The sequence below is a fragment of the Aedes albopictus genome, chromosome 2 (genome assembly GCF_035046485.1).
Source record: "Aedes albopictus strain Foshan chromosome 2, AalbF5, whole genome shotgun sequence".
Taxonomy (NCBI): domain Eukaryota; kingdom Metazoa; phylum Arthropoda; class Insecta; order Diptera; family Culicidae; genus Aedes; species Aedes albopictus.
Genome location: NC_085137.1, coordinates 291,981,573 through 291,995,881, shown reverse-complemented (window position 1 = coordinate 291,995,881; position 14,309 = coordinate 291,981,573). Strand labels below are relative to the sequence as shown.

Sequence of the window (14,309 nt, the reverse complement as noted above, 5' to 3'; positions counted from 1 at the left end):
ACAAAAAATAAAAATAAAAATACTATGTATTCGTTTTTTTGTTTGTTTTTTTTTACTGCGCAGAATGCCGGAAGCGTATCCGAGTACTCTCAAAACTAAAAGGTACTCTTATTTTTCCAACTTTGAACCGAACTTCGACTCGTTAAAATAAGAAACTATTTTTATTATTGATCGGTTGGGTCATGCGGTATTACCAAAAGTACAAATTTTCTGGAACATGTCCTTATACTATTGAGCGGCCCAGATGCAAAGGGGTGTAAGTGACCATTTTGAGCTGAGCATATAAAAAAAACTTCAGATTTCAAGCTCTCAGGAACATTTTTAAGATTATTTTTATGATGATTTGAAAAATTCCAATATATCAGAGAAAATTCGGTTTATTTTTGAGACTCCATACATTTTGTATGGGATGATAAAATTGATGAAAAACTTCAAACCTCATTTACTCAAAAGTGGGGTTTTGTCACTTACATCCCTTTGTTTCTAACCCCCTCTATTCTAATATCGGAGTTGGAGTAGTTGGAGCGTATTGAAAAGACATGGTCTCTCGGGAAACATGTTCCGTAATGATTACTTTAAAATCAATGAACACGTACTGTATAGTAGCAAAGGTTTATTGGCTGGGACTCTTATTTAATTTGCACATCTTCCGGCAAATCTTCCGGAGTTAGATTTAAGTGCAATAAAAGCAACATGAATAATTTCACAGTATTTGTGCAGTAGCTATATATCCCGCTTCAAGTTAGATTTGACAATAATGTTTACATCCAACAAGCCGTGTTGGTATACAAACAGTTTCTTTAGTACAGCTTCTAGCTGTAATGATATCGCATAACAGCCTTCAAGGCGCTGCTGGTTTGTGGATTTGTTAGTATTACGAATTGTACTATATATTGGCAGCTGTTTCGTTAATGGGAACTCCTATTAAGTTTGTTCAAGATTTCACATCTTTTGGTGTTTCCGTATTTGATATTTGCATTTCGAATGCCCACAGCAATAACTATTACTTAATTTATCTTCTTAAGTTTATTGACTGCTGCATCATATTATTGATGATGATGATGATGATGATTGAGTACCCACCATCAGCGCAAGGATTACCTATATGTCATATTAACAGTACTGCTATTCTAACTTCTAATTATAACGTCAAAAAGTACCGAACAGACTATGTATTAAGAAGTAATGGATGTTATTGAGCGTGGAGATAGCAAATGCGGTACTAAATAATCCTAGGACCAGAACCGTTTTGTGGTGTGTCTGGGTGTTCTCTCAGAATGGAATTTAAAACATGGGAACATGAAAAAATAATATCCAACTGGGAAAATACCACTTTTGCGAGGCAGTCAAAACGTTTCATAAAGCCAAACTTTTCAAACACTCGCAAAATCTTAGAGCTGTCAAAAAGAGATCTAAGTACTTTTACTGGCCTGCTAACAGGCCATTGTCCGAGCCGTTATCATATGAAGCTAATCGGAAAGCTTCAGAATGATGTATGTCGTTTTTGCGACATAGATACAGAAGACTCGGAACATTTGTTATGCCGTTGTCCGGCAATTGCTGTTAAAAGAATTAGGTTCTTCGACAAGGGGCTGATAGAACCCCTTGATGTCTGGAGAACAAATCCCAATACGGTTGTACAGTTTATCCGAGCTGTGTCACCATGTTGGGATCAAACGCACAGTCAAGGTTTGATTATTGCTAACAGTAGTAATACGTCAACTTGATATAGCTAAAACAAACTGGGGCATAAATATGTCACAATAGATCTAATAACTGGTCGTAGTGACTTAGATACCCAACAAGGAATAAAAAAATAAAAAAAAAAATAATCCTAAACAATACAAATGTGAATGATAATTCTGCTCAATTGATCACTGCATTTCTCTACTCAAACTTTTTTTTTATTACGACCTATTATCATTTGACCATATTTGCTTTGACATTATATCAACTTTTTCATTTCCAAAAATAATCTAAATCTTAGAATAAAACTAAATAGCATCTGCAAAAGTTATCATATCAGCCTATGATATAATTGTGATCAATTAAAACAAAGCCACATTTTACGCTCACGTAGGTACGTGTAAGAAAAAAAAACCAAATTCAATCATCACCGTCCGTAAAGAATCACGACTACAGCAACTTTGACGCCGCCAGAAAGCATCATAAATAGTCGACTGGCTATTTTTTCGTCGTTCTCTTTGTTCAACAAACGCCACCACTGTTATTAGTGTTTCAGTGCGCATGTCTGCGCACCGCGATAGCGCTGTTGGTAAGAGAGAGAGAGGTTCATTGTTTGATCTTGCATTCAAATCTCTGTCTATTTTTGTTCTGCGACTGATAAACAAGAGATGGGGGAATAGGGAAACTGGCAATACGTGGAACCAGTAAAGCTTCTTTCATTGCTCGCTTCAGGTGCTGTGATAGCCTCATTGGTAAAGGCGACTGATATTTAGCGATGGTAGGATTATTGGTTCAAATCCCATTCGGGTATGTATGTTTTATAATGAACTAGAAAGTTTTTTTGCGTGACCTATAATTTTCTAAAAATAGAATAACACACTCAAAATAATTACCCAAAAAATGAGTATAAAAAATAGTTTTTACCCTAATTGGTGTCAAAGGAATTATAACACAATTTGTTATAATTTTGTTATATTCTATCATATTTCATGGAACAAATTTTGTAATATTTTTGTTATGATCATAACACAAGTTATTACATTTTTGTTCTTTTCAGTGGGAATTTTGTTAGAATTTTTGTTATTTTAACTACTAACGGTACATGTTTTATAACAACCCTTGTTATAAAAATTTATTGTAACAAAATAACACAGCTTGTTATAATTTTGTAATGTCCATCTAGTCGGGAACTCGTTGCAAGTGAGTGTTCCCATCCTTGCAAGAGGTATTATTTGGTAATAACAAAAAGTAGTATAGAACCCGTTGCAAAACTTGATTTTTTCAGCACTCGTAGTATTGTACGACTCGTGCTGAAGAGATCAACATTTTGCAACTTGTTGCATACGGGGAAAGTTAAAACGTGTAAGATGAAAAAGTGGGTTAACATGATGTTATTCAATCATAATGAACCATTTGAATTGCATACTTGATTTGATAATAACATATAGTTTTTGAACTAAACAATCTTTTGGTAAAGGGAAAAAAATACCAAATTGTATTGCAATCTACAGGGGGTGGCCAAAATGTTTGGAATAGGCACAAACAAGTTCAACATGTTGTAACTTTTCATAGATTGCATCAAAATTTCTCAAATTTAGCTGTATGCTGTCTTCGAGCAAGTTTCTTCATATTTGTTGAACATATTTTCCAACAAAGTGAAATTAGGGGGGTTCCAAATGGTTCTCAAGATCACAATGTCAATTTTTTATTGTTTTCGACTAGAGAAATGTTTTAGATTTTAGATTTATTTCCAAAACTACACCATATTATGCATAAAATAATGTGAATACTCCTCAGTTGTTTTAATTCACATTTGTAGGGTTCTCGTACTGATTGCCTTACTTTTATATGGCCCAAAGTATCCCCCAAATGAATTATTTGTATACAGCTCAAATAAATAAGTTTTCATGCAAAATAGCATACAAAACCAAGTAAACTCATAATTCACATCACTTTTTCTTAATGGAAAATCAACAAAATGCAACTTTCTTCTACAGCCAACGCAAGCTATATTTACCATATGATAATATCCACTTTTTGATAATCACTTGAATAAATGTTAATATTTTGAGCGAAACATCTTTCCAAAGTCACCCCCAGGCCTAAAGTCATTCCAACTGGCGGTATAAAAGTTATTCACGGTTTTCTTCTAAAAATGGCTTATTTTAATGGCGCGAACCGATTTCAAATCTTTAAGTCTTGTTTAAGGTGAAGATATCCTAAGCAACAATTCAAAATCATTAATAAGCATGCCAGTTGATTAAATATGCTACGAAGGCGCCGACAGTTGTACAAGTGTATATGTTGAACAAAATGGCGAATAAATGTTTCATGCAATGAAAACTGCTCGTTTGTTAAACATATTTCTGCTCATTGAATAACCAATGGTACAAAAGTTTAAAGACAGTTGCTTAGGCATTCTCATCATCTGTTTAATAGTGCTCTAATAATGATAGAATACAAGCTGCTTCTGACGTATTAGATGCCGTTATTCCACAAATGATCTTTAATGGAACAAGTAGCTTATTTAATGTTTAACAACTTTTGCTTTTTTTATTCAACTAGACTGATATAGCTTAACAACAAGATGTTATCATGTTTCTTCAAAAAAATGTTACACTTTTGTTCAAGCAACGTTGATTAGCAGTGGTAGGTACTGTATAACTTAATTATCGTTGTTCGCCCTGCTCCTTTTTGTAAACACGATTGTTGATTAGGAGCCTAAGTAAAGCATCCGCGGCTACAAGCTTGAAGACCAAACAAACTTCTTGCAGCAGCTCAAAATATCTCACTTTTAAAAACATTCTGACTTACCGTTTGCACTACACGCTCCAAGGACAGCATAATCGGCAACAAAAACACCAGAAAATGCAGCTGAAGTGGATCCTGGGTGGCTCCGCTGTTTGGTATTGAAAATCTACTCTACCCACTTTAGTGGCACCGGTTAAACCGGGCTCAGCTTCCTTATGTTCATATCTTATAGCTGCCTGGAGATTTACAACATTCTCCTCCCGACACAAAACAGGAGCAGTAAAAAAAAAACAAAGTTCATTTGTTTGGGCGTTCAAATAAAAATAAGTTCGAAGCGATACCAATCTTACAACACAACACCGTGAATTACTGACAGACTTGCAAAATAATTAGCATGCATGCCTTATGATTAAACGTTGTGGTTACAATTATTCAAACATTGATCAACTTCAATGTTTATGAAGACAATTAGTTGAATAAAATATTTAAGCAATGTTTAAGCAGCATATGTACGGTAATGTATTCGACTCAGGGATTCAATATTTATATACTGCTTCAAATCTGCCGATACATGTAATTCGGATTGAAGCAGAGCGGATGCAGACGAGTGTGAATCCAAAGGTTCAGAGTTCGAGTCTTTACATTGATGTGATTTGTCCAATAAAATGTAATAAAATAAAGATGTTGGTTGTACATAATCAGAGAGAGATATTCCAGATACAAATGCAGAAATGTAGAAAGTTAAATCATTTTTCCCATTTTATTTTTACAATGTTGTTGAAGAAACGTTTAAGAATCACTTTTGTAGCATTTTAAAACCATATCTATTAATAGAAATAAATTTCGTAAGTTGTATCACGGCCCCAGCATGCTTTAATTGTATTATAGTGGAATAAATATCGAAGAAAGCTTGTTATTATGCACTATGTTGCTGGCGCACAATAATGGTTTCTAAAACCATTATTAAATGATTAAACAATTTGCGTCGTACAACATTGTTTAATAAACGTTGAAGAAAAGTTTATGATGTTTGTGTAAATTGCTGATGGTTCTAACGTTGAACAGTGGAGGACGATCTGCGGACCCTACGCAGAGTGCGGAACTGGAGACAAGCAGCCATGGACCGAGTGGAATGGAGGCGGCTACTATGTACAGCAGAGGCCACCCCGGCCTTAGCCTGACCGGTAAGGTAAGTTTAACGTTGAACAAGAGTTTCTCAACCGATGTACGATCATTGAATAAACATTAATTTCATCGCGCTTATAGAACGGTTGATGTTGAATAGATTCTCATTTTTGGGCGAACAAGAGTTGAAGAACAGTTTTATTTCAAAACTATTCAAAAATAATACGACTTCTCGTTTAATAACGTTGCTTTGAGAAACATTGCTTAAAGCAAAAAATGTTTCTTGGGATGACAAAGCCACAGCCCGAATTTTCAAGTGCACAAATCTGAAGAACCACGTGTCGGTTTGCGCTGAAAAGTTGATCGATTGGTTACCACCCGCTGGTGGTGACCAATCGATCAACTTCTCAGGGTTCTTCAGATTTGTGCTTTTGAAAATTTTGGCTGTGGCTTCGTCATATATTCACCTTAAAAGACCCTATTCTCATTTTGCAATGGTGAACACACGGAAATAGTTATTTATGTAACGAGTTGCAAAAAGTTGATTTTTTCAGCACGAGTTGTACATTTATCCAACGAGGCTTGCCGAGTTGGATAAATACGAAGAGTGCTGAAAAAATCGAGTTTTGCAACGAGTTCCATACAACATTTTATGCAATGATTTTTTCATTATACAACTCATTTAAGTTGCATAATGTTCATAATGCAACTCAAATGAGTTGCATTATGAACATTATGCAACTATTTTTCATTATGCAACTCATTTCAGTCGCATTATGAACCAGTACGGAAAAGTTGGCCATTATGATACCAAAATGAGTTATATAAAATAGAAATTATGATACTGAATTGCATAAAGGTGTTTTTCTTAAAGCGTTTAAATTAATTTTGAAAATATTGAACTTTCCATAGAAATAGAGCCCTAAGTACGCAAATTATTGAGATTCAAGTTTGTCGTCTTCGACAAAAATGTGTGATGTTATAAGTATAAAAAGTGTTAAGAACAATGCTTATCCTGTTAACCGAGAAAAAAATATTCTGGAATATTCAGAGGAAAGGGAAATTTGTGAATTCACAATATTTTGTTTTTTGATGTTTGAAGTGATTTCTTGGAAAATTCTACAACAGCACTTTTAGATAATAGATGTATTCTGTTGATTGGATAAGTCCTAATTTTCAACACGAAAAAAAAACCTAAAAACCACCCTCCAAGTTACTGATTATCATGGGCGAAACTACGATTTTTTGCCAGGGGGTGCACTACAAACAAATATTCATGAGTTCATCCATTCATCATGCATCGCCCCATATCTCACAGCAATGCATTCAAATTCTAGGGGGTGCCTGGCAACCCCGGCACCCCCGGTAGTTTCGCCTATGCTGATTATATAATACAGGATGCATGTTTCACTATCATTCAGTTTCCACTGCTCCAAAAATAGCCCAACTGGGACTTCTAATAACGGGGGCATCCTCTAACCAGAATTTTGCCACACCCAATCTCAATTTCAAATGTGTGCAAAATTTCTCCAGCTTTTATCTAATTCGCATAATCATATTAGCGCGCTCCAGCACATAAATTACAATCCCATGAAACACGTTTTTCCCGCCGTTGAAATGTTCCCATGTTACCAAGCTGGGGAAAAGGAATGCACAAAAGCAGCAGTCACACTTACTTGCGGAGCCGGTAAACCACATGTCGCTTGTATTAGCACCGCTGCTACCAGAATCGTCGTTACACTTTTAGAGATCATTTTTATCAATCGTTAATCAGCCAGGTACGGTATGAATTTTCTCACAGAGAACAAAACTATCCAATAGCACTTGCGCGGGTCACGACACACTGCTTGGGTTGATTACACTTTTTTGCAATCCTCTCACTAGAAACCACTTTAACCCTGATCGAAACGTTGCTGCGCGCTCGAAAGATCGACTCGCACTGAATTGATCCGATCGCGATCCAGACTTCTTAATGCTTTTGTCTCCTCGCATGCTAGTGAGTCTCGACACTTGAGATGATCGTGCAAATCTTTTCCCGTGCGATTCCCGTTTTGCTCATCCCATTAACTGCGGTGGTCTTTCGCATTACAGCATGTATCGAAGCTTTTGACGCAGATCATTTAGCACTCGGTGTAGGTAGACTTCGATCGGAGTAAAAACTGCAAAAAAATCTAGAATAAGCCGTTCAGAAAACAGGTTAATTTTTTCATGCATGACCATCTTGTAATGATTTGATACTATTGTAGGCATGCTATTTTATCTACCGAGAGAACTGATTTCAGAATACTTCTTTTCTACAATGGTGTAGGTCAAAATATTTCAAAACATTTTTTTGCAAGCTCATATGAGTAATTTCAATTAGGGTATTGGTTCCCTTATTAAGCATGTGGCTCCCATTTTCATCCCACGAAAAACAAAGGATTGAAGCGCTGTTTGTTTTGTTTCTTATTTTTGTATTTTTTTGTTAGAAGTGAGCACCCATGAAAACAAAAAGAACGGAATCAATCGGTGCCGTAATCGCTTGTTTTCGAAAAGGATGAAAAAGGGAGCATGAGATTACTGATGGCACACATACCCTACCTATCTGAGGTAAGGTTCAAGAGTACAAAGTGCAAACAACCACAAAATAGAAAAGGTGTTGACTGTTCATCCCACTTCTTTAAAATGAATTGCAAGAAGAGTTTTTTTTTATTTGAGTTGGGTAATCACGATGATTGTTGAAATATGGGATAAGTTTCGTTGACGAGTTGCCCACAAATTATTCCTCCTCTTGTTTTGCTACTCTTAATTTATTATGAGTTTATGCCTTACTAGAAGAAAACGAGCTATCCATCCATGTTATTTAAACCCATAAATGAAAATTTGAAGCATTTCTTTTCTGGTCGGTATTGAGTTAACACCGGAGAAGATTTATGTTTGCTCTGGGACCCCGAGTTGTTTCGCTCATAAAATATTGGCCTAAAAGTGACTCTCAGTAGTAGATAGGATATGATAGATGTTACTTTTGACAACCATACGGTGTTGAAAAAAGTAATAGGTTTTAAATATTTTATCAGTTTACCGAATAAACATGAATATTTTTGTTTCAAACGAACGAAATTTGTCTCCGTGAAGGAAACTTTGTGAGCATTTAGAAGACAAATCTAGCATCTTTTCACTCCTGCAATTACTCAAATTATGTACATTTTGTTGGTTACGGCTTTTTCGCTAATTATTACGGAATTCTTTTCCAGAATGCTCATGATATAGGGTATCGGGATGCTTCGTTGGCATAGACCCCTCGTTCGGCCTATCTTAACGTAAACCAAAAACTCAAACAAACACGCATATTTATCTGGAGATCGGAAAAGCTATGCGCCAAACAACTGTAACATTTCGTTTCACTTTTCGTAGCACTTAGGATTTAATGCTCCTCCATTGAATGGAAATGTCACTTTGTTTAGTGGGTAGGCCATACTCATGATCATAAATTACATGATTATGGAACATTTCGGATTGACTTTTCGATAACTGAACAGTTGATGCATCGGCCAAAGCCGCTATTTTTATCTTGTATATTTGTTTTTCAACGAATAATAACTATTTTACAAATTACATGTGGGCCGAATATTCACTCCAAAAACGAAAATTTGATTGAGATGGCCAAATTTTGGTCTACGTGGTTTATGAACAGCCCCTTATGTGCCTTGTGCACCACAGAGCGTTAATGATTAATCATAAATTTAATCATGATTAATGATTAATGATTAAGATTATTCAAAAATCATTAATCATAATCACTAAAAAATTTTATTTAATCATTAATCATTAATCTTAATCACACTGATTTCGCAATTTAATCATTAATCAGTAATCATAATCATAAGGAAAAAGAATTAATCAATCATTAATCATTCATTACCAAAAATGATTCACCATATAAAATATATGATCCAACTTAAATTGGTTCAAATGCTGTTCTAAGTGTGATTCTTTTTTCAAAAATCTCCCAGGCAAACAAACTTTTACTTTTGAAACTTCAAAAATATTGTAAACAGCACAAAACCTTTTAATAATTTACAGTTTTTATGATTGATTAATCATGATTAATCATGATTTTCAATCAATTAGCCGTTTTTAATCAATAATCATAATCAATAATCACAGATAAAACCAATTTTAATCATTAATCATAATCTTTAATCATCCTAAAAATCAAATTAATCATTAATCATAATCAATAATCACCGAAATTAGAATTTTAATCAACAATGATTAATCATGATTAAAAATTTTGTTAATCATGAACGCTCTGAGTGCACCATCACCAATTCGTTATCCTAGTCTTATTCATGCTATGCGCACCGCTTCGTTAGTATGCTGTTAATATTACAGTATCGCCACTAAGCGACATACATGCTATTTTTGTGTGTATGTGTGTATGCATGGGCGAAACTACGGATTTTTGCCAGGGGGTGCACTACAAACAATTATTCATTAGTTCATACATTCATCATTCACCGCCCCATATCTCACAGCAATGCAACAAAATTGTAAGGGGTGCCTGGCACCCCCGGCACCCCCAGTAGTTTCGCCTATGTGTGTATGTGTACAAAAAAAAACTCACATCACTTTTTAGCAGTAAACCTCAACCGATTTTACTGACCGACAGTTCATTCGACGCGGAATCTGGTCCCATTGTTTCCTATTGAAAATGATTCAGATCGGTCCAGCCGTTCCGGAGTTATGGCCATTTAGGTGTTCCGGACCGGTACCCCAGGAAGGGGCCAGATATGAAAACGCTACACGCTAAGAAAAAGTTACTCTAAAATGAGTAAGATTCACACGCTAAGAAAATGTTACTCTAAAATGAGTAAGATTCACACAAAACTGAGCTAAACTGGAACAGCTCAAAAAATGAGTAAATTGCATTTCCAGCGATAGCGCTGGCCCAAGTGAATAAATCCAACTTATTTAATCCGTATAATATTCTTCACATCATCAAGAATATTATACGGCTTAATCTGATGAGATTTTCCAATTTGGGCCAGCGCTATCGCTGGAAATGCAATTTACTCATTTTTTTGAGCTGTTCCAGTTTAGCTCAGTTTTGTGTGAATTTCTTGACCGTGTACAAACCCATCCATGCGGCACATCAAACTACGGCATTTTCGATAACTTGATAAACGGTAAGCAGAAAAATAGTCTAAGACCATATCTGAACCGGTAGTGTCCCGGAACCGGTTCCCGGTGTCTCTCCGGAAGTGATCAAACATAAAAGTGAACTAAACTCATGCATGTGACATATCAAACCCCGGCTTTTTCGATAACGTGATGAACAGTAAGCAGGAAAACATTCTCAGACCATACCGAAACCGGTAGTGTTCCGAAACCGGTTGCAAATGTCCCACCGGAAGTGGCCAAGTATAAAAGTTAAACAAACCCATACATGCGACATATCAAATAGTGGCTTTTTTTGATATCCTGATGAACAGTAATCAATATAATATACTCAGACCATATCTGAACCGGTTGTGTCCCGGAACCGGTTCCGGGTGTCCCGTCGGAAGTGGCCAAATATAAAATTGAACTAAAACCATGCATACGACATATCAAAACGAAGCTTTTTCGATAACCTGATGAACAGTGAGCAGGAAAGCATTCTCAGACCATATCGGAACAGGTTCCAGATGTTCCGCCGGAGGTGGCAATGTATAAAAGATAATTAAACCCATGCAATCGGCTTTTTTGATATCCTGATTTACTGTTCATCAGGAAGCATTTTCAAAATAATGAGTATTGTGTTGTTCTTTGCTGTGCATGCATCACTCCTGTAGGGGTGAGTATGGCAGCATAATCGATCGCGTTCGCTATTGTCTCGAGTGAAAATCAAAACAATAGATGCGCGGGTGTTTAGTGTTCAGTATTGTGTTGTTCTTTGCTGAGTATTGTGTTGTTCTTCACAGAGAAGAACATTAATCAAGACAATTAGATGATCGGCATTGAACCACAAAAAACCCCACAACAATTGGTGAGATCTTTCCAATATTATTTATTTAAAAATATTTCTATTTCAGTATATTTACTTTATAACTGTATATAAGTTGAAAATTCGCTATTTTCAACATCCTTTCATCTATTGGAAGATGCTTCAGTTCTGGGCTCTTTCTAAGTTGATGAAGGGATTTATAAATGCTTGCAAGGACTTGGCCAGGTGTGTGGAGCCTAGGGGCAAGACACTGTGCAAACGAGAGTAACTCTGAGAAATTCTGAGCAGAGCGTTCATGATTAACAAAATTTTTAATCATGATTAATCATTGTTGATTAAAATTCTAATTTCGGTGATTATTGATTATGATTAATGATTAATTTGATTTTTAGGATGATTAAAGATTATGATTAATGATTAAAATTGGTTTTATCTGTGATTATTGATTATGATTATTGATTAAAAACGGCTAATTGATTGAAAATCATGATTAATCATGATTAATCAATCATAAAAACTGTAAATTATTAAAAGGTTTTGTGCTGTTTACAATATTTTTGAAGTTTCAAAAGTAAAAGTTTGTTTGCCTGGGAGATTTTTGAAAAAAGAATCACACTTAGAACAGCATTTGAACCAATTTAAGTTGGATCATATATTTTATATGGTGAATCATTTTTGGTAATGAATGATTAATGATTGATTAATTCTTTTTCCTTATGATTATGATTACTGATTAATGATTAAATTGCGAAATCAGTGTGATTAAGATTAATGATTAATGATTAAATAAAATTTTTTAGTGATTATGATTAATGATTTTTGAATAATCTTAATCATTAATCATTAATCATGATTAAATTTATGATTAATCATTAACGCTCTGATTCTGAGTAACTCTTTTTACCAATGATCGACGAAATTTGTCGAAAAACACCCCTGAAACTGCAAGAAAAGCGGGATATCGGGCAATATTGTTTTGATTTTGCGATGAATCAGGCAACACCCAAGCAAAAACGGGAGCAATCCGGAGAAATTCTGAGCAACTCTGTGAAGGAAAATGTACTCTCCAGCACAGTGTCTTGCCCCAAGTGTGGAGCTGAGTGAATCTATGACATTGTAGATAGTAGCGACATCAGCAATGTCAATGGAAATATTCAACTTTGCAACTCCATCCAAGATTTGTGCAAGTATTCATGCTATGCTATGCTATGCCATCAGGAAGCATTTTCAAAATATTTTCAGAACATATCTGAATCGACATTCACTGAATGTCGGTTGACATTCTGAATCGGTTGTGATCCGGAACCAGTTCCGGGTGTCCCGCCGGAAATGGCCAAATATAAAAGTGAACCAAACCCATGCAAGCGACACATCAAATCGCGGGTTTTTAGGCATCTTGATTTGGCAAAAAAAAAGTTTCCGGCCATATGGGGACAACCGGTAGTATTCCGCAACCGATTACGGTTGCCCCATCGGAAGTGGTCAAATGTAAAGGAGAACCAAACCCATAATTTCGACACATTAAATGACTTTTTAGGTAAGCTGACTAACGGTTAACAAGAAAAAAAAATCATAGACCATACTTTGGAAAACCAATAGCACAGAGAACAGACATTTAAGCTCGAACAAAAATACGTCGAAATCGTGTGTAAAGGATTTATGTTTACCTCTACGCCACCAACGGAGACTGCTCCACTTATAAAGTCGATTTGACCCCAAGATGGCAGTGTTCATCGTTAAAATACACTAGCCCACAAAGCGACACGAGCGCCAAACGGCCAAAAACGGCGAGCACTGGAAACAAATATGACAACACAACAATGTAAGTGATGGGTCGCTAGCGCCACGCAACGGGAGCATAACCACATACTCCGATATGACCGTTACAAAGTTTTACACAAGGCAGCAAGCGAAGATAGACGTCTGTTCTCTGTGCCAATAGTGTGCTGAAACCAGTTCCAGGTGCCCCGACGGAAGTGGTCAAATGTAGAAAAGAACCAAACACACATTAAACAAAGGCTTCTTCGATAACGCGAAGAACGGTCAGCAAGAAAATAGTCTCAGGCCAGTAGTGTTCCGGAACCAGAACCGGAGTGCCTCGCCGGAACTGGCGAAATGCACAAATGAACCAAACCCATACATACATACATTACATCAATTTGCGACTTTTTACGAAAACTGCACGCTAAGAAAATGTTACTCTAAAATGAGTAAGATTCACACAAAACTGAGCTAAACTGGAACAGCTCAAAAAATGAGTAAATTGCATTTCCAGCGATAGCGCTGGCCCAAGTGCAAAAATCCAACCAATTAAGGCCGTATAATATTCTTCACATCAGCAAGAATATTATACGACTTAAAGTGATGAGATTTTCGCCCTTGGACCAGCGCTATCGCTGGAAATAAAATTTACTCAATTTTGAGTTGTCCCACTTTAGCTCAGTTTTGTGTGAATTTTCTGACCGTGTGAATAATAATTTGCATGAAACTAGTCTAAGATCACATCAGGGACAATCGGTAAGTGGTAAAATGTGTACCCAATGCGTGGTAAAATGTGTAAACCCACACGGTCAGAAAATTCACACAAAACTGAGCTAAAGTGGGACAACTCAAAATTGAGTAATTTTTTTTTCCAGCGATAGCGCTGGCCCAAGTGCGAAAATCTCATCAGTTTAAGCCGTATAATATTCTTGATGATGCGAGGAATATTATACGGCTTAAACCAGTTGGATTTTTGCACTTGGGCCAGCGCTATCGCTAGAAATGCAATTTACTCATT

The 14,309-nt window shown here is 36.0% G+C and overlaps 1 protein-coding gene across 2 annotated transcripts in view; it reads right to left on the bottom strand.

Annotated features, from left to right (window-relative positions):
- LOC109414229 (merozoite surface protein 2) overlaps positions 1–7,530 on the bottom strand; it is a 30,666-nt gene extending 23,136 nt beyond the window's left edge. Inside the window, exon 1 of one of the 2 annotated variants that reach the window (XM_029859729.2) lies at positions 7,239–7,530. In XM_029859729.2, coding sequence (XP_029715589.2) covers positions 7,239–7,316 — 78 coding nt within the window. In that variant the 5' untranslated portion in view covers positions 7,317–7,530. The remainder of the gene's footprint in view (positions 1–7,238) is intronic. The other variant, XM_029859730.2, reaches the window with a different exon arrangement.
- Positions 7,531–14,309: the final 6,779 nt, after the last annotated feature.